At 41.9% G+C, this 21,342-nt stretch overlaps 1 protein-coding gene across 1 annotated transcript in view; it reads right to left on the bottom strand.

The window, feature by feature from the left end:
• Positions 1-21,342, bottom strand: part of LOC134612132 (blood group Rh(D) polypeptide-like) — an 88,362-nt gene that overhangs the window by 50,556 nt on the left and 16,464 nt on the right. The window contains exon 6 of the mRNA XM_063456510.1: positions 581-718. Coding sequence (XP_063312580.1) covers positions 581-718 — 138 coding nt within the window. The remainder of the gene's footprint in view (positions 1-580; positions 719-21,342) is intronic.

The following is a 21,342-nucleotide window of genomic DNA, read 5'->3' as shown; positions in this document are numbered from 1 at the left end:
GAGCTCCTAACCTTGACGCAGGTTCACTGGTTATCATTCCTTGCACCACTTTTGGTAGGTACTAACTACAGCATACCACAAACACTCCAGAAGGCTTGCTGTTTTGGAGATTCTCTGACCCAGTTATCTGGCCATCAGTATTTAGCCTTTGTCAAAATCACTTAGATCTTTTCGTTTGCCCATTTTACCTGCTTCCAACACATGAAATTCAAGAACTGACTGCTTAATATATCCCACCTCTTGACAGGTGCTATTATAATTATATCAATGTTATTTACTTCACCTGTCAGTGGTTTTAATGTTGGGGTTAATGAGTGTAGGCCAGTCATTTTTTGTTTCTAACAATTCTTGTGAAAATAGCTTGTGTGTGTAAAATGATGTGTAAAGTGGGAGCTTGTTTTCTAATAGCAGTTTGGTTAATTAGTGAATTGCGATGAAATGAAAACAGAATTTGAAAATCTTAGGACACTCGATATGGTAGTATAGGTGAGATGGGGCTCATTTTGGGGTGGACATTGGTCAATAAAAAAATAACAGTATATACATTTAATGAATGAAGTAGAAAATGTATATACATTACCTGGAAGTATGTGAGACTAATTGCTGAAGTCAACCCTGCAAAGAATCCTATGGTCATTGCAATCCAAGGATACTGAAGCATGAAAGCTGAATATCCTATAGCAACCCCTCCAGCCAACATGCCGTTACGGACATGGCTCTGAAAGAGATGTAAGCTGAAATTCAGTATGAAATAACGAATGTTGGAATGAAGTAGCACACATTTGGAAGGGTTCTAAAACAACAGTCTACTAAGTTAGCTATCATATATACTGTATATCATGCATCAATGCTGCATATGTTCTAAACTGTTGCAAATCTATCAAACGTGTGGGCAAAATAACATTAAGAATGTTGCAAATTAAATACTAAAATAAACACGATACAAATCACAGACATGAATCAAAACGAACAATCATCTGAAGAAAACAACACTTTACTACTAAAGATTGTGTTTAAATTTAATAAGAGTTATAGCATTTTTCCAAAAGATCAACATCATTTATCAGAACTATAGATATCAGGTGCCATGTCAAAATAAATCAAATAAAGAAAATCAGGGTGCTCAGCCCCAGCTAAGGGATATATTTGGTGATTTGGATGTGCCTGAATACAAGGAGACACTTTATTTTATTTTTATTTATTTTTTTATTTTATTTTTATTCTGTGTTTTTGTTGTGCAAAGAGACAGGCCTGCCGTGCCACAATAGCAGTAACAGATCAATTAAGGCATTCAAGAACATATCAAAGAGTTTGAAACATGGGTTGGCCCATAACGTTGTCAAGTGTGACCGGACAGGGAGGGGGTAACCCTCAAAGTTTAAAGTGCAAAGAGAGAGAAAAGCTGTCCTTATAGAGAAACCCAATATAGGGATGATAGTATCAAAAGAAATATAGAGCAGGTATAGTATCCTGTCGCAAGAGATATTACAATATCATACTTTAATAGGGTAAATAAACGTCAGTTCTGAGTGGCAGTAGGTGCTGGTTACCTCTTAGATGGCACACAGACTTACTGGCATTAAACAAAACGGGACGTGTGGGTAAGGGGGTGGTACTATGTTGATATGTTCTAAAATCACATAGTCCTAAACACATATAGAAATAACAATAAACAGTAGACAAATAAGTATTAAAAGCTACCCTATCCTTGCTCATAGGCTGGTCCAGATTACTGGTCAGTAGCAGTAGGGAGGGAAGGGCGAGTAAGGGAAATGAGGAAGTAGGGGGAGAGGGGGAGATGGGTGAACGAAACTAGGCTAAGCAGAGAGTGCCGTGCCTAGGAGAGCAAACTTATCTATAATTATTCCAGTGTGCTGGTAGTGTACTATAGTAATTGACCACTAGGGGTCGCTCCAAAGTAAGTATCGAATCTGGCTAACCTGCCTGATTGACACAAATATACTCAGTGTAGGAGTATATGCAGGTGACGGCTTAAACCCGTGTCTGACAGACACCAGTAGGGAGTAACGGGTTTGTCACTATGGTATTAAGCCTATTACTAACTTGACAGCCAGTACTATGGTAAATGACCACTAGGGGTCGCTCCAAGGCAAGTGTCAAATCTAGTAAGCTTGCCTGGTTAACACAGTAGTATCCAAAGTGGATGTATATATAAGTAACGGCTAACACCAGTATCTGACAGACACAGGTAGAATGTAGCGAGTCTGTCACTGTGGTATAAAGCCTAATATGGACTTAACTTCCAACACGGGAGAGAAAGTTATTCCGTGGTATGAACTCTTGGTCATAATTAGAGTACACTGTTGATCCTATGCGGCATCTGATAGTGCTCGCGGTTTGTCAGGATGTTAACAGCGGTACTATTTACGGGTTTGCTTCATTGACACAGTGGTGTCGAATGTGGGTGTAAATACATGTACAGACATAGGATAGTTCACGACAGACTAAGATAGATTCTAACAGGTCTGTCGCTGCGGTACTGAGCCTGATGCTGTCTTGATACCCAACATTGGAAAATGAAGTAAGACCGTGGTATGGAATCTTGCAGGTGGTTAGAGTTCACACGGGAGAGAGAGTTATTCCGTGGTATGAACTCTTGGTCGTAATTAGAGTACAATGTTGATCCTATGCGGCATCTGATAGTGCTCGCGGTTTGTCAGGATGTTAACAGCGGTACTAATTACGGGTTTGCTTCATTGACACAATGGTGTCGAATGTGGGTGTACATACAGGTACAGGCATAGAATAGTTCCCGACAGACTAAGATAGATTCTAACAGGTCTGTCGCTGCGGTACTGAGCCTGATGCTGTCTTGATACCCAACATTGGAAAATGAAGTAAGACCGTGGTATGGGATCTTGCAAGTGGTTAGAGTTCAATGTTGATCCTGTGTGGCATCTGATTATGCTCACGATTATCAGGATCCTAACTATAACTAGATTAACAGGTCTGGCTCACATTCCAGACAATCTAATACTTGGAGAAACCCAGAAAAAGAATAGTGCCTTCATGGGCACTAGTTATAGTAAAGAGAGTGCCGGTGAGACGGCACAGTAGTTAGTAGATAAGAAGAGTATGTACACTATGAGATAGTTTGCCTAAATGTATACCCAAATCGGTATAGAGCTAGCTTTCCGGTTAACTAATATCAAGGTGTCAGATCCCCAACAGTGTTCTCTAATGACGATATCGGTCAGTTTAACTGTCTGTACTGCCCCAGGGTAATAGAGCCCGATATGGTAGATTGCAGTGTGACAGGTACTGAGGACCGATCGTAATGTATTTAGAGAGAGTGAAGTCTTTTCATGGGGGGTGGCGGAAAGCAGGTAACGGTCTGAGGTCTGAGGTAAATGTCGGTGTAAAACCCGACGCGCGTTTCGCCGTGTTTAGCGGCTCGTCAGGGGGAAGTTTCTCCCTCGAGTGGTAGAGTTTAAAAATACCGCCCTGACAGCTGATTGGTCAAGTTTTCGGCTGTCATGGAATGAGGGACTACGGTGGCTCACCGGAGTCAACAGTGTGAGGAAGTCACTGTAGTTTGATTCCAATACAATATATATGCCTGAATTCTTGTGCTATTAAGTTTCAAATTAGCCTTTGAATTTCAAAGCCTTACCGAGAATATTCTTGTAAGTCCATAGTTGGTGATGAGTAGTAGTGATCATAAGTTAGTGTTATTAGTATGTGACTAATAAATTACATCATCACCTCTTGGGAGTATCACATTTAATTTTTAACATATTGTATCCACATGGTGTTTGATACAATGAGGTTACAAAGGATGATCTTTTGATAGAAGGGTGATATAGCGATCAGTGGTGGTATTCTTCCTTAGTCGTTTAGGGATAAAGCCGGGCCATGGTGATATCCTATATTGACATATTATAACCTCATTGTGGGTGATACAATGAGGTTACCAAAAATAATTTTTTAATACAGGGGTATTGAAACAATTAATGGTGGTATTCATCCATTATGTTTTTGGAGAGAATGCCGGGCCATCTGGTCCAAAGATGATCTTTTAATACATGGGTATTGAAACAATTAATGGTGATATTCATCCATTATGTTTTTGGAGATAATGCAGGGCCATATAGTCCATGTATAGGAGTGTAACGTATATAGGGACACCGTTTGGATTTGTGAACGAGAACCAGGGATTGGGGGGTGATTGGTAGTGCTTGGTCACCCCGAGTTACTGGTGAATGAATGGGGTGTAATTAAATTCTTCGTTTAGGCCATGGGGGGCTAGGGTTTTAAAGGTGAAAATCCAGTGTGATTCTTTTTGTAGTAGGATTTTATTGAAGTCACCTTTCCTTGGGTTGGGCAATAGTTTTTCGATGGCCTGGAATCGGAGATTGTCACAGATGCCATTGTGGAAGTTGATGATGTGTCGTGCTACTGTAGTTGGGGTAACAGTATTTTTGATGGAGTTTATGTGCTTCAGGACCCTCCGTCTAAACTGTTGGAAGGTTTTGCCTATGTACTGGATCCCACAGCTGTCTACCCAAAGTACATAAGGGCATTCGACCACCACCCGGGAGACCGATTGTCGCTATATCACCCTTCTATCAAAAGATCATCCTTTGTAACCTCATTGTATCAAACACCATGTGGATACAATATGTTAAAAATTAAATGTGATACTCCCAAGAGGTGATGATGTAATTTATTAGTCACATACTAATAACACTAACTTATGATCACTACTACTCATCACCAACTATGGACTTACAAGAATATTCTCGGTAAGGCTTTGAAATTCAAAGGCTAATTTGAAACTTAATAGCACAAGAATTCAGGCATATATATTGTATTGGAATCAAACTACAGTGACTTCCTCACACTGTTGACTCCGGTGAGCCACCGTAGTCCCTCATTCCATGACAGCCGAAAACTTGACCAATCAGCTGTCAGGGCGGTATTTTTAAACTCTACCACTCGAGGGAGAAACTTCCCCCTGACGAGCCGCTAAACACGGCGAAACGCGCGTCGGGTTTTACACCGACATTTACCTCAGACCTCAGACCGTTACCTGCTTTCCGCCACCCCCCATGAAAAGACTTCACTCTCTCTAAATACATTACGATCGGTCCTCAGTACCTGTCACACTGCAATCTACCATATCGGGCTCTATTACCCTGGGGCAGTACAGACAGTTAAACTGACCGATATCGTCATTAGAGAACACTGTTGGGGATCTGACACCTTGATATTAGTTAACCGGAAAGCTAGCTCTATACCGATTTGGGTATACATTTAGGCAAACTATCTCATAGTGTACATACTCTTCTTATCTACTAACTACTGTGCCGTCTCACCGGCACTCTCTTTACTATAACTAGTGCCCATGAAGGCACTATTCTTTTTCTGGGTTTCTCCGAGTATTAGATTGTCTGGAATGTGAGCCAGACCTGTTAATCTAGTTATAGTTAGGATCCTGATAATCGTGAGCATAATCAGATGCCACACAGGATCAACATTGAACTCTAACCACTTGCAAGATCCCATACCACGGTCTTACTTCATTTTCCAATGTTGGGTATCAAGACAGCATCAGGCTCAGTACCGCAGCGACAGACCTGTTAGAATCTATCTTAGTCTGTCGGGAACTATTCTATGCCTGTACCTGTATGTACACCCACATTCGACACCATTGTGTCAATGAAGCAAACCCGTAATTAGTACCGCTGTTAACATCCTGACAAACCGCGAGCACTATCAGATGCCGCATAGGATCAACATTGTACTCTAATTACGACCAAGAGTTCATACCACGGAATAACTCTCTCTCCCGTGTGAACTCTAACCACCTGCAAGATTCCATACCACGGTCTTACTTCATTTTCCAATGTTGGGTATCAAGACAGCATTAGGTTCAGTACCGCAGCGAGAGACCTGTTAGAATCTATCTTAGTCAGTCGTGAACTATCCTATGTCTGTACATGTATTTACACCCACATTCGACACCACTGTGTCAATGAAGCAAACCCGTAAATAGTACCGCTGTTAACATCCTGACAAACCGCGAGCACTATCAGATGCCGCATAGGATCAACAGTGTACTCTAATTATGACCAAGAGTTCATACCACGGAATAACTTTCTCTCCCGTGTTGGAAGTTAAGTCCATATTAGGCTTTATACCACAGTGACAGACTCGCTACATTCTACCTGTGTCTGTCACATTCTACCTGTGTCCGTTACTTATATATACATCCACTTTGGATACTACTGTGTTAACCAGGCAAGCTTACTAGATTTGACACTTGCCTTGGAGCGACCCCTAGTGGTCATTTACCATAGTACTGGCTGTCAAGTTAGTAATAGGCTTAATACCATAGTGACAAACCCGTTACTCCCTACTGGTGTCTGTCAGACACGGGTTTAAGCCGTCACCTGCATATACTCCTACACTGAGTATATTTGTGTCAATCAGGCAGGTTAGCCAGATTCGATACTTACTTTGGAGCGACCCCTAGTGGTCAATTACTATAGTACACTACCAGCACACTGGAATAATTATAGATAAGTTTGCTCTCCTAGGCACGGCACTCTCTGCTTAGCCTAGTTTCGTTCACCCATCTCCCCCTCTCCCCCTACTTCCTCATTTCCCTTACTCGCCCTTCCCTCCCTACTGCTACTGACCAGTAATCTGGACCAGCCTATGAGCAAGGATAGGGTAGCTTTTAATACTTATTTGTCTACTGTTTATTGTTATTTCTATATGTGTTTAGGACTATGTGATTTTAGAACATATCAACATAGTACCACCCCCTTACCCACACGTCCCGTTTTGTTTAATGCCAGTAAGTCTGTGTGCCATCTAAGAGGTAACCAGCACCTACTGCCACTCAGAACTGACGTTTATTTACCCTATTAAAGTATGATATTGTAATATCTCTTGCGACAGGATACTATACCTGCTCTATATTTCTTTTGATACTATCATCCCTATATTGGGTTTCTCTATAAGGACAGCTTTTCTCTCTCTTTGCACTTTAAACTTTGAGGGTTACCCCCTCCCTGTCCGGTCACACTTGACAACGTTATGGGCCAACCCATGTTTCTATCTCGCTAACTTCAGGTTTCAATACCAATTTGGCCACGCTAACAAGCCTATCCACATAAAGATCTATGGTGGTTATCCATCTTCCCATTTTCTTCTATTATCTTCGAGTGTAATCATCCCTAACTTTATTTTTGCTAAATGACTGACCTCCTTGACAAATTAGGTGATCCTAACTTAGGCCTAGAGGAAATTACGAACGTATTTTCTACCAACCCCTTATCCTTGCACGGCATTAGCAAGGATAACATTAATGCTGCATTCTTCGAAATCCAAAAAACATACCAGGAACAAATAAAAAGTTTCTGGGAACTAACAAGCCTCAAACAGTACCTAGAACAAAAATTAGTACCGAGAGGCTTACGCCCTGAGATTTTATTGCCAGATAAAGTCCAAACTGAGGAACAACTTGGCGAATGGAACTCAATCTTATTAAGCTGTTCCTTCAAACTGATGGAGTTTCTGGTCAAACTAGAAACTGGCAACTTTGAAGCCTGTAACCTGAAACTGAAGGGTGAGATTACCCAAATAAAAAACCACAAGACTGATGAACTATACCCCTCTATGGAAATCAAATTACAGCAAAATATCACTAACTACAAACAACATTTGAAAACAAAAAAACATAATAAATTTCAAAGAGACTATAAAGTTTTTAAAAACTGTAACATCTTTAGGCAAACAAATACCAGGCGCAAAAAGAATTATAGGGGATCATCGTCTGGGGAGACGGACTGGTCAGACCAGGACCAATACCCACCAAACAGACGCAAACTTCCAAATACAAGGAACAGGTCACGTCCAAGAGATACTAGCTCTCAACCAAATTCCAACAAGAGCATTCTTAGAAATCTGGACAAAAACGTCTCATTTCTTGACATTCCCATAACAGGCGATACCAATAATCCTGAAGCAAGTGCCTCTACCCCAAATCCTTTTTTAGACCAGGTACAACCACACCAACTGCGGGGACGCCTGAGAGACAGGGACCGCTGGTCATACAAATCCCAAAATCGGACCCAAAGACAGCAACAACCATGAAAATAATCAATCTTTCCGATTTCCAACTCTCGGTACATCATAAGAGTCTGTTGAACAAAGGATTATCTTTTGTACCAACACCGATTTGTAATAAATTTAACTGGGCCAAAGATCTAAACCTCTTTGGAAGAAAATTAGCCCTCAACATTATGCACACGAAAAAGGACCAAGCCACAGCAAATGAACTAGGTCTATCCCTTCAGGACTATGAAATGTCCAAAACATTGGACAGTCTCTTACAGGAAAACAATCCCATGAGACCACTTACAGACTTCAAGCCACCAAGTTATTTCACCCCTAGCTTTGTGGACACCCCCCATGTTGACTTATTTCTCCAGATGTCACTCAATGAGTTTGAAACCGCTAATAATGTGAATCATAGAAAAAGCAATCTGACCTTCTTAGAACGCAGAGCCCTAAAAGACCTACAAAAACAACCAGATCTAATAATAAAACCAGCCGACAAAGGCGGAAATATCGTGCTTTTAAACCGGACGGAATATGTCCTTATGTGCCTCTCCCATCTTAACGACACCGCCTACTACAGAACACTCCCTTCAGACCCCACTAATACCTACGTTAATGAACTTGAAACTCTTTTGAATGATGCCCTTAGCCAACAAGTCATTAGCCAAGATGAATTCAAATTTTTGCATCCAAATAGAACTCCAACCATTGCAACATTTTACTGTCTACCCAAAGTACATAAGGGCATTCGACCACCACCCGGGAGACCGATTGTCTCGGGCAATAAATGTCTGACCGAATGTCTGAGCAAATTTATTGAAAAAATTCTACACCCTCTGGTGCTAAAGCTACCTTCCTACCTCCAGGACACCAAATCGACTCTACTCATGTTGCAGGACATGACCGTCCCTCCATACACACAATTGGCCAGCCTAGACGTGGTCTCTCTCTACACAAACATACCCCACCATATGGGATTGAGGGCTTGTAGGTCCTTTCTGGACAACACCTCATATAATGATGCACAAAAGGATTTCATCTTGGCCTCACTCGAGTTTGTTTTGACACATAACTACTTCGTGTTTAACGGTGTCTACTACCTTCAGATCTCTGGCACTGCTATGGGGACAGCGTGTGCGCCCACATACGCCAATCTATTCCTAGGATGGTGGGAGCAGCATGTCGTCACAACTACCAAATTCAGCCAGTTTCATGAATTTATTTTAACCTGGCACCGGTACATAGATGACATGCTGCTCCTATGGACGGGTTCTGTGACCCTCTTTGAGGACTTTGTCAGGTCATTAAACGACAATGACATCAATCTCAGCTTGACACATGTAATTGATGAGCATCAATTAGTGTTCCTGGATCTTAAAATTATCCTGGAACAAGATGGGACTATCCAGACTGAACTGTTCAGAAAAGAAACATCCACAAATAGCTTATTACACTGGACCAGTCACCACCCATACCGACTCAAAGCATCTATCCCCTATGGGCAGTACCTGAGGGCGAGACGGAATTGTTCTAAAGATGAGACCTTTTACAAGGAATGCCAACTCTTGAAATCCCGGTTCAAAGAACTACAATACCCCAATCGGGTTCTCAAACGGGCATTTCAACGAGCAAGCGGCATAGATCGGCACACCAGTCTTCACTCCACCAGACCCCTACAAGATTCCAGGACCCCCCGATGCATAGCAACTTTCGACCAAGGGTGGGAATGTATGACCAACATTTTTAAAAGGAACTGGCCCATTCTCCAACACGATCCGGCTCTCCAAAAAATATTACCTAATCATCCCTCCCTAACAGCACGGAGACCATCGAACCTACAGGACCAATTGGTTCATAGTCATCTTTCCTCCCCCTCAGCACCATCAAATTGGCTTTCAGATCTAAAGGGGACGTACAAATGCGGCCACTGCAAGGCCTGCCAGTACATTTTACCCACCAAATCAGTGACCTCCACTCAAACACGGATCAATGTAGTCACCAATGCCTTGGTAAACTGTGGTACCACCCGACTGATATACCTTATCACATGCAGCTGTGGGATCCAGTACATAGGCAAAACCTTCCAACAGTTTAGACGGAGGGTCCTGCAGCACATAAACTCCATCAAAAATACTGTTACCCCAACTACAGTAGCACGACACATCATCAACTTCCACAATGGCATCTGTGACAATCTCCGATTCCAGGCCATCGAAAAACTATTGCCCAACCCAAGGAAAGGTGACTTCAATAAAATCCTACTACAAAAAGAATCACACTGGATTTTCACCTTTAAAACCCTAGCCCCCCATGGCCTAAACGAAGAATTTAATTACACCCCATTCATTCACCAGTAACTCGGGGTGACCAAGCACTACCAATCACCCCCCAATCCCTGGTTCTCGTTCACAAATCCAAACGGTGTCCCTATATACGTTACACTCCTATACATGGACTATATGGCCCTGCATTATCTCCAAAAACATAATGGATGAATATCACCATTAATTGTTTCAATACCCATGTATTAAAAGATCATCTTTGGACCAGATGGCCCGGCATTCTCTCCAAAAACATAATGGATGAATACCACCATTAATTGTTTCAATACCCCTGTATTAAAAAATTATTTTTGGTAACCTCATTGTATCACCCACAATGAGGTTATAATATGTCAATATAGGATATCACCATGGCCCGGCTTTATCCCTAAACGACTAAGGAAGAATACCACCACTGATCGCTATATCACCCTTCTATCAAAAGATCATCCTTTGTAACCTCATTGTATCAAACACCATGTGGATACAATATGTTAAAAATTAAATGTGATACTCCCAAGAGGTGATGATGTAATTTATTAGTCACATACTAATAACACTAACTTATGATCACTACTACTCATCACCAACTATGGACTTACAAGAATATTCTCGGTAAGGCTTTGAAATTCAAAGGCTAATTTGAAACTTAATAGCACAAGAATTCAGGCATATATATTGTATTGGAATCAAACTACAGTGACTTCCTCACACTGTTGACTCCGGTGAGCCACCGTAGTCCCTCATTCCATGACAGCCGAAAACTTGACCAATCAGCTGTCAGGGCGGTATTTTTAAACTCTACCACTCGAGGGAGAAACTTCCCCCTGACGAGCCGCTAAACACGGCGAAACGCGCGTCGGGTTTTACACCGACATTTACCTCAGACCTCAGACCGTTACCTGCTTTCCGCCACCCCCCATGAAAAGACTTCACTCTCTCTAAATACATTACGATCGGTCCTCAGTACCTGTCACACTGCAATCTACCATATCGGGCTCTATTACCCTGGGGCAGTACAGACAGTTAAACTGACCGATATCGTCATTAGAGAACACTGTTGGGGATCTGACACCTTGATATTAGTTAACCGGAAAGCTAGCTCTATACCGATTTGGGTATACATTTAGGCAAACTATCTCATAGTGTACATACTCTTCTTATCTACTAACTACTGTGCCGTCTCACCGGCACTCTCTTTACTATAACTAGTGCCCATGAAGGCACTATTCTTTTTCTGGGTTTCTCCAAGTATTAGATTGTCTGGAATGTGAGCCAGACCTGTTAATCTAGTTATAGTTAGGATCCTGATAATCGTGAGCATAATCAGATGCCACACAGGATCAACATTGAACTCTAACCACTTGCAAGATCCCATACCACGGTCTTACTTCATTTTCCAATGTTGGGTATCAAGACAGCATCAGGCTCAGTACCGCAGCGACAGACCTGTTAGAATCTATCTTAGTCTGTCGGGAACTATTCTATGCCTGTACCTGTATGTACACCCACATTCGACACCATTGTGTCAATGAAGCAAACCCGTAATTAGTACCGCTGTTAACATCCTGACAAACCGCGAGCACTATCAGATGCCGCATAGGATCAACATTGTACTCTAATTACGACCAAGAGTTCATACCACGGAATAACTCTCTCTCCCGTGTGAACTCTAACCACCTGCAAGATTCCATACCACGGTCTTACTTCATTTTCCAATGTTGGGTATCAAGACAGCATTAGGTTCAGTACCGCAGCGACAGACCTGTTAGAATCTATCTTAGTCTGTCGTGAACTATCCTATGTCTGTACATGTATTTACACCCACATTCGACACCACTGTGTCAATGAAGCAAACCCGTAAATAGTACCGCTGTTAACATCCTGACAAACCGCGAGCACTATCAGATGCCGCATAGGATCAACAGTGTACTCTAATTATGACCAAGAGTTCATACCACGGAATAACTTTCTCTCCCGTGTTGGAAGTTAAGTCCATATTAGGCTTTATACCACAGTGACAGACTCGCTACATTCTACCTGTGTCTGTCAGATACTGGTGTTAGCCGTTACTTATATATACATCCACTTTGGATACTACTGTGTTAACCAGGCAAGCTTACTAGATTTGACACTTGCCTTGGAGCGACCCCTAGTGGTCATTTACCATAGTACTGGCTGTCAAGTTAGTAATAGGCTTAATACCATAGTGACAAACCCGTTACTCCCTACTGGTGTCTGTCAGACACGGGTTTAAGCCGTCACCTGCATATACTCCTACACTGAGTATATTTGTGTCAATCAGGCAGGTTAGCCAGATTCGATACTTACTTTGGAGCGACCCCTAGTGGTCAATTACTATAGTACACTACCAGCACACTGGAATAATTATAGATAAGTTTGCTCTCCTAGGCACGGCACTCTCTGCTTAGCCTAGTTTCGTTCACCCATCTCCCCCTCTCCCCCTACTTCCTCATTTCCCTTACTCGCCCTTCCCTCCCTACTGCTACTGACCAGTAATCTGGACCAGCCTATGAGCAAGGATAGGGTAGCTTTTAATACTTATTTGTCTACTGTTTATTGTTATTTCTATATGTGTTTAGGACTATGTGATTTTAGAACATATCAACATAGTACCACCCCCTTACCCACACGTCCCGTTTTGTTTAATGCCAGTAAGTCTGTGTGCCATCTAAGAGGTAACCAGCACCTACTGCCACTCAGAACTGACGTTTATTTACCCTATTAAAGTATGATATTGTAATATCTCTTGCGACAGGATACTATACCTGCTCTATATTTCTTTTGATATCAAAGAGTTTAGCTTGCCTGAGTGCAGGCAGGTATAAGTACTAATAACTGGTTTGTAAACAGTAGCTGGTAACATTCAGAATAGAAAATTAGCCTAGCAAAATAATCATAATAACAACCATATGCTGCACGGGCATCGTTCCTCGTGTATGTGTCTCAAGCACCATGAGCAGATCCAAGATGCCACTGAGCAGGGGCTACCGCACATAATTTCTAAAAAAAAACCAAATATCGCTGAGTATGTCAGTGTGCCTGGAGCTATAGACTGCCTGTGTCAGAGCAAGTATTAAATTGCGAGATTTGGGCATTCGGTTAGGCTCTTGTAATACCACTGGGGGTCAGCTTTAACCCCTTAAGGACACATCACATGTCTGACATGTCATGATTCCCTTTTATTCCAGAAGTTTGGTCCTTAAGGGGTTAAGGTAGGCTGCTATGTAGGGGGAGACTGAACCTCTGCCCAGAGCACAGGTCCCGATGAAGGTGGGGAGACTTAGATGGGAGGCCATATGTCTCGGGTAGTGTTACACTTCATCTCTCTGAGTAATAATGTGTAGGTATGGCCTAACAGTACAAAATTCAAAGTAAGTGCGGTCGTTGAGCCACCTGTGAGGGCTGTTTTTTAAACAGTGTAAGTGTACATTGTTATATCTGGCAACAGCTATGCAAGAATCAAAACATAAAAAAACAAAAAGACAGTATGGTAATAAAGGGTTACAAATGAATGAACGTGTGTCTCCCCCTCAGCAGGAATGTGCTGGTTAAATCACGTTGTTGGGACGGATTGGTACAGAAGTATACAGTAGTACACCAGTGTGCCTTTTTAAGGTGTCTGGGGTCAGTTGTACTTTATGTGTGGGAGATAGGTCCGTGGGTGTGATGCGTGGGGCATTAAGGTAGCGGTGCGCTGGCAGGTATATGCCATCGGGAGGTGGACACGCCAGAGTTATAGAATGATTGCTATAATCCATGTTACAGTGGTGGGTGATGTATCATGATATATTCTGATACCTAGACGGATTCCCAGTCACCTCTGTTAGAGTGTACTGTGAGTGCGGGAGCGTCTACCCGGCTGGGGGTGCCCTGTGCTTGCGTAGGTATTCTGCGCTTTGCCCTTGCGACAACTACTACTGTATTTTATGTCTCGCCCACGGTACCCCTAGGTGTTGGGAGGTGGAGAGGGAGGGGTTAAATGGTTGTGGGGTGACCCGTCGGGGCGTGGGTTAATGCCCTGTTATGTGAGGGGGCCCACTGTGCTGTAAGCTGACAATGCTGGTTAAATATGCTAAGAGAAGCAGAAACAGAGAATAAACTATATTAAACCAAACTGAGTGGCAGGTTGAATAGTGCTTCTGCCGTTCTTTGTTTAGGTAGTGGCCAACACATAAGAGGGTGTGGATGTTCTTGGGGCGAACTCAGGTGCTCCTGCAGGGTTCCACCGATGCTGTTGCTTGGGGGTCAAGGAGACACTTTTAGCATGCAGATAGGGATATATATATATATATATATATATATATATATATATAGGGAAGGTGACTGATGTGGTTTATGTGTCAGATTACCTACCAGCGTTGTGCATCATATTGCTCTGAAATGATGTTGTGTGTCACTGTGTCCCTTCTCCAGAAATAATGATGCAGAACGCTCCACCCATATTAGCCTTACTTACAGTGGTGTATCCTGGTTTTGTGCTGCCCTAGGCAAGACAAAACTCAGGCGCCCCTCTCCCCCCCCCCCCGCCAACCCCACCCAACCCTTCCCCCCGTCCCGCCTTCTAAACACACACACACACATTCACTGACAGATACGCATACACCAGCTAACAGACACACACACTCACAGGCAGACACACACACAGTCAGACACATACACACTCACTAGCAGACACACACACACACACACACAGTCAGACACACACACACAGTCAGACACACACACACAGTCAGACACACACACACACACACACACACACACACTAACAGACACACACATTAACAGACACACACACATTAACAGACACACACACACAGTCAGACACACACACACACAGTCAGACACACACACACAGTCACACACACACACAGTCAGACGCACACACACACAGTCAGACAAACACACACAGTCAGACATACACACGCAGTCAGACACACAGTCACACACACAGTCAGACAAACACACACACACAGTCAGACACACACACACAGTCAGACAAACACACACAGTCAGACACACACAGTCAGACACACACACACACACAGTCACACACACACAGTCAGACAAACACACACAGTCAGACAAACACACACACAGTCAGACACACACACAGTCAGACAAACACACACATTTACATATATATAGATTTCTTTTAATTTAACCTACCCCCCAGCCTCCTTACCTTTGGGAATGCTGGGGGGCGGGGGGGGTCTCTTTCTCCCTGGTGGTCCAGTGGCTGCTGGCCAGGCGTGCGGGCTGCTGTGCGCTGGTGGGTAGGCGGCTGGCGAGGGAGCTCTTCCTCTGAGCTCTCTGCTCAGCTCCTTCGCGCGCCGCAGAGCAGTGGCGGATCCAGGGGGGGCAACGGGGCAATACACTCACACATACACTGCATCCCTGACATACACTGCCGCTCTCACACACGCTCACACACTGCCCCCTCACACACACACTGCACCCCTTACACATTGCACCACTCACACACACTACTGCTCCTATGCACTACTACAGCCCCATTTCCCAGCAGACTTCAGGTAAGTTGTCAAACTGTTCTTAAACGGTTTGACTACTTACTCTGGGAGGGGGTCTCGGCACTATAGACCCTGGAAAATGCCACCCAAGGCAAATGCCTTGTTTGCGGCTAAAACGCCCCTGCTTACTTATATAAATGATGTCATTCTGCATCTGAACAAATTGATGCATCTAGCAATCCAGCATCCTCACGCACACACATTTTGGGGACGCAATATTTGATGCACATATTTCCATTATTTAAAATAAAATAAAAAAAGAACAATGGCAAATTTCTTGCTGTAGTTTGATTTATGCTTACGAGCTGGCTTGTAATGCAATGCTTTCTGATTTTAGGGAATTGTTTTTGCTGGACTTCTGGGTTCTACAGTAGTTTATTGGGTTACATTTGGAGAAACTAGTTACACATTAATGTTCTTTCCAGTTAGCTAGAGAAACCAAAGAAGAGGCACCATTACAATATTCCAATGAGATCATTGTGCAAATATGCATGCAAATCAACTTGTTCTTTCACTATATATCACCTGCTATGTAAATTTAATTTACCAGGGCCAAAATAAATCTTTCAGAGAGAGTCAAATTGTCACATTGAATTCATTAGCTCATAACGTTAAACTTCAGTAGATAGTTACATATTTGCCAAGTGAGTTTGATGGTGGTACATTTGTTGGTACTAAATGTGATGTTTCTAGTATTTCAGAAACACCTGTTTCACCTCTATTATCCTGCGAGTTTAGATAACTGTGTGGTAAATAAAAAATACTCATCAACCAGGAACAGGCCAACATTTTACGTACTTTTTTCAAACCTTTTTTTACAAAAGGGAAGCTACTGATTGGCTTAGAGCAGGGGTCCTCAAACTACAGCCCGAATCCAGCCCGCTTGGGTCCTGAACCCGGCCCAAGCATTTAGGGCCACCTGATGGGCCCTATATCTTCAGGGGCCTGGTCAGCACTGCGGCCGTGCAATAGCGCGACCGGGCCCTTTTAAAAAATTGCAGCCGCAAAGTAGTGCTGGGAGGAAGTGATGGTCACTTCCTCCCAGCTGCCTCTGCATGGCAGGAAAGAAAGACAGGCCGTGAGAATGGAAGAGCCACACCTACTCCCATCAGCCACAGCCACCCTGCTGCAAAAAAAGTAAGAACAATTAGCTATATGTGTGTGTATGTATGTCTGTCTGTGTGTGTGTATGTATTTCAGTATGTATGTCTGTGTGTGTGTATGTATGTGTCTTTCTGTGTCTGTGCGTGACTGTCTGTGTGTATGTATGTCAGTATGTGTCTATCTTAATGTATTTCAGTATGTTTGTATGTATGTATGTCTGTGTGAGTCTGTCTGTGTGTATGTATGTCAGTGTGTGTATGTATGTATGTATGTATATCTGTCTGTACGTTTTTTTAGTATGCATGTGTCTGTCTGTGTGTATGTATCTGTATGTATGTGTTTGTATGTATCTGTATGTATGTCAGTATGTGTATGTCTGTCTATATGTATTTCAGTATGTATGTTTATGTGTGTGTGTGTGTGTATGTATGTATGTATGTATGTCTGTGTATGTATGTCTGTCAGTATGTGTGTGTGTGTATGTATGTCACTATGTATGTATGTGTGTGTGTATGTATGTCCTTAAGCGTGTTTGTGTCTGTATGTATGTATGTTAGTATGTGTCTGTGTGTCTGTATATGTCTATGTTTCTGTTTCAGTATGTATAGGATTTTTCAAACTATAGTTCGGCCCCCAACAGTGTCTGAGGGACAGTGAACAGGCCCCCTGTTTAAAAGGTTTGAGGATCCCTGGCTTAGAGTGTCAACTGACTACTCTAAGCCAATCAGCTGCCCCCCACTCTAGCTGCTTTCTCAGGCTTCTGTTCTGAAGATTTTGACAAACTGTATGTGATGGGGCAGAGCAATACGGTACTGGAGAAGTGACTTTATGGTTAAACCGTGTGTGAACAGTTTAACCCCTAAAGGTAAGCCAAGTGCCAGGGACCTCCTGGCTCCATTTATTTTTTTTTTTTTTCAATTTATGTTTTATTGAAAAATTTTAGATAGTTTAACATCATTATCTGTCTTATGCGTTACATAGATTCGTATGTGACAAGTAATATAAAACAACTAGTATACATATGGTTAGTATATAGGTGTAGGACCATTAATGTAAAACAATTAGTAAACATATGGTTAATATATAGGTGGATAGGTAAGTGAGGAGTAAACTCTCGCTATTTTAGCAGCAGTCCTGGGTAGTAGACACATTTTCAATACATTTAATCGGTCACTTAGTGAGTCTGCGTTCTGGCTCCCCTTTGGCTGCAGGTATCAGTCTCTTTATTGTCGCATTGCCTGGTGCCTTGTTTTGCTTGTGCTTGTGGTAGAGACAGTGCTCCGGTTCCACTAGTGCATCTTCGGGCAGAGGGGTCCCTTGCTGTTGCCTTGTCGTCAGCCCTGCGAGTTGTAAGAAGCTGTCAGGGTCATCTGTTGAGGTGAGTGTGCGGCTCTCACCTGCGATGACAGTGGTGAGGGATCCATCCATGCCCCAACGGTATCTCAGGTTAGCGTCTCTTTGTTTTTTGGCCACAGGCGCCAGTTTCAGTTTTTCTGTTAGCGCTGAAAACGGTGTATCAGGGTACACTGCTACTCTGTGGCCTTATTATTATATATATTTATTCTTTGAAAATTGTCTTGGGCATAATTTATATCACATGCTAATTCAATCCTTTTCAAAAAGACTAAATTCAGGCCACGACTAAGGCCATTTGAGCCATATTGTGGTGTCAGTTGGCTCTTGACTTGTAATAAATAATAACTTTTTTCCATCTACTCGCCTTTTTATTTTAAAGTTTGAGACTTTTTCTAGGAAATTTGGTTAGGCTTATTGTAAAATAGATGGTGTTAAATCTTTTTTTTTTTTTTTATTCAAAAAAGTGCAGCTTTCTGAATTTTGCCATAGATGAATGCAGTAAAATGCAGACAATAGGGTCATGACACCTCACAAATTCATGGACCAATCTTGTCTTGTGTTAAAGGGACAGTTAGGCCTGTTAATATCAAATGTAAATCATTTATCACAACCACATACTCTCTGTGGTTTCAGTTTACTCAATTGACTCGTACAATACCCACAGTTAATTCAATCTAGCATCTTAGGGTTAAGATTAAATGGGATAGTCTTGATATAACTGTGTGGCCAATAACATTTAAAGGAACACTATAGTCACCTAAAATACAGTGGGAATTAGGGAGTTATCTACCAAGCAGCTGCAAGAGAAGTTCCGAAATTACGAAGTTCCGAAGTGTCGACGTGCCGAAGTTGTCGAAGTTACCGAAATTCCGAAGTGTCGAAGTTGCTGAAGATCCGAAGTGTCGAAGTGCCCAATTGCAGAAGTGCCGAAGTCCCGAATTTCGGAATGCCGAACCGAACCGAAATTTTTTCCCATGCACATGCCTAGTTGATAGTACCTTCATGGGATGCTTTTGGTTTCCTCCGGGTTTTCCCGACTTAGTTTGCTCAGAGAAAAATCTCTCTAGAGATGATTTAGAAGAGGCAGAGTTGGTGGCAGGTGTCCCCGCAGCATTGCTCCGCTCTTTTTATGCCATTATTTCTGTTTTGTCGTTTACATTCAGTTACTTGCTGAGCTCAGCTTTCAGGCGACCATCCTCGCTGGAGTCTAGGCCACGCCCCCCGGTATGTAAACCTTTGATCAGGGCCATTTGGGGTTTGCTGTTAGCATTATTATTTAAAAAGTAGCCGAACTATGAGCAACTATGTGATAAAAAAATGGCTTCTTATGATCACTATCCTTCAATAAAATAAATTTTTGTGTATGATCAGTCATATTTTCAAAATCAACGCCAAAAATTTCACAATTTCTGCCAGGGTATGCAAACTTTTGAGCACAACTGTATGTCTACTTTTCATATTATACATATGTACAAATTAAGTATCTATGTTTCGCACCCTCTCTTCAACATGTGACCTATTATTGGTGTATAAAAAGAGCAAATAAATAAGTGTCTTGGTGTCTGGAAAGTCTAAAGGTATGCAGATATGATAACTCTTATGACTGTAATATGAATGCAGTTGTATTTATTTAGACCTGATAGACTTGGTATTCAACGTGATTTAATAATACGTGACTTAAACCTATATGGTTCTTTCTACATTCTTATTTTATTGCAATCTCTACAGATTCATAGCTGGTTATGTATGGAGTGTGCTCGTCACCAGATGTATTATATATCATTATTACAGAAATAGGTCATGGCAAGGGAGGAATACATTCTAGGTAAATAATAGCATTCTGTGAAAAATAAACAGAAAAAAAGATAATTTCCTGAACTGTTTTCTGTCTCAGTGAGTAAAGGGACACATATGATACTAAATATACTCTGGATTTTTTTGTTTTTCTAGCCCCTTTACCTGTGTCTATTTATAAGACTCATTTGTTTAGTACTTGCCTGTTTTGAGTACAGTGTTTTCATATATTTTGGTGGGGAGAAGAAAGACTACATGAGATGATACTGTGTATGCAAAGTATGAGTAGAATATGATTTGTGCAATTTTATATTTAGACTTTTAGATATTTTATTAAAAGAGAAATTGTAAGATATTATGTAACCTATTCATCTGAATCACTGCAGGAACCTGTCCAATAGGTATGAGAAAAGGAAACTGCGTGATAGGCAAAATAACGTAGCCACTACTTAACATTTGTTATATGGAAGATACACCTACACGGTTATTTACTAAAAAAGGTATTGTGGAGAAATGACACCTGCAATCCAGTGCCAAGACAGTCTCCTCACAGCAGCCACTTTGCCTCTACCTTTTCCAATACAGTGCTTCTCATAATGAAGCACTGGGAACCTATAGCATGCAAACTATGGGAAGCATTGTGATGTTTCAGGTCACCCTGTGATTACACTGAATGTGAAGACCTTCAAAAATCAGGTATTCAATGAGGAAGATTCTCTAATGTGACAGCATTGAGAAGCATATTTTAGGCATAATTGTAATCAGCACTGTTTCTCTAAATCAGCAAGGTAAATCAGCAAATTATATATGCACCAAATAATTTAATTAAAGGGACAATATAGTCACCAAAACAACTTTAGCTTAATTAAGCAGTTTTGGTGTATAGATCATGTCCCTGCAGTCTCACTGCTCAATTCACTGCCATTTAGGAGTTAAATATCTTTTGTTTCTGTTTAAGTAGCCCTAGTCACACCTCCCCTGGCTGTGACTGACACATCCTGCATGATAACAAAATTATTTAATTTTCAATCAGATGTAACTTATTATATTTTTTTATCTCCTGCTCTGTAAACTAAACTTTAATTACACATGGGAGGCTCCTGCAGGATCTAGCAAGCAAT

This window comes from Pelobates fuscus, chromosome 1 (assembly GCF_036172605.1).
Source record: "Pelobates fuscus isolate aPelFus1 chromosome 1, aPelFus1.pri, whole genome shotgun sequence".
Classification (NCBI taxonomy): domain Eukaryota; kingdom Metazoa; phylum Chordata; class Amphibia; order Anura; family Pelobatidae; genus Pelobates; species Pelobates fuscus.
Note: the sequence above shows the minus strand (reverse complement) of the source record. Positions and strands in the feature narration are given on the sequence as shown.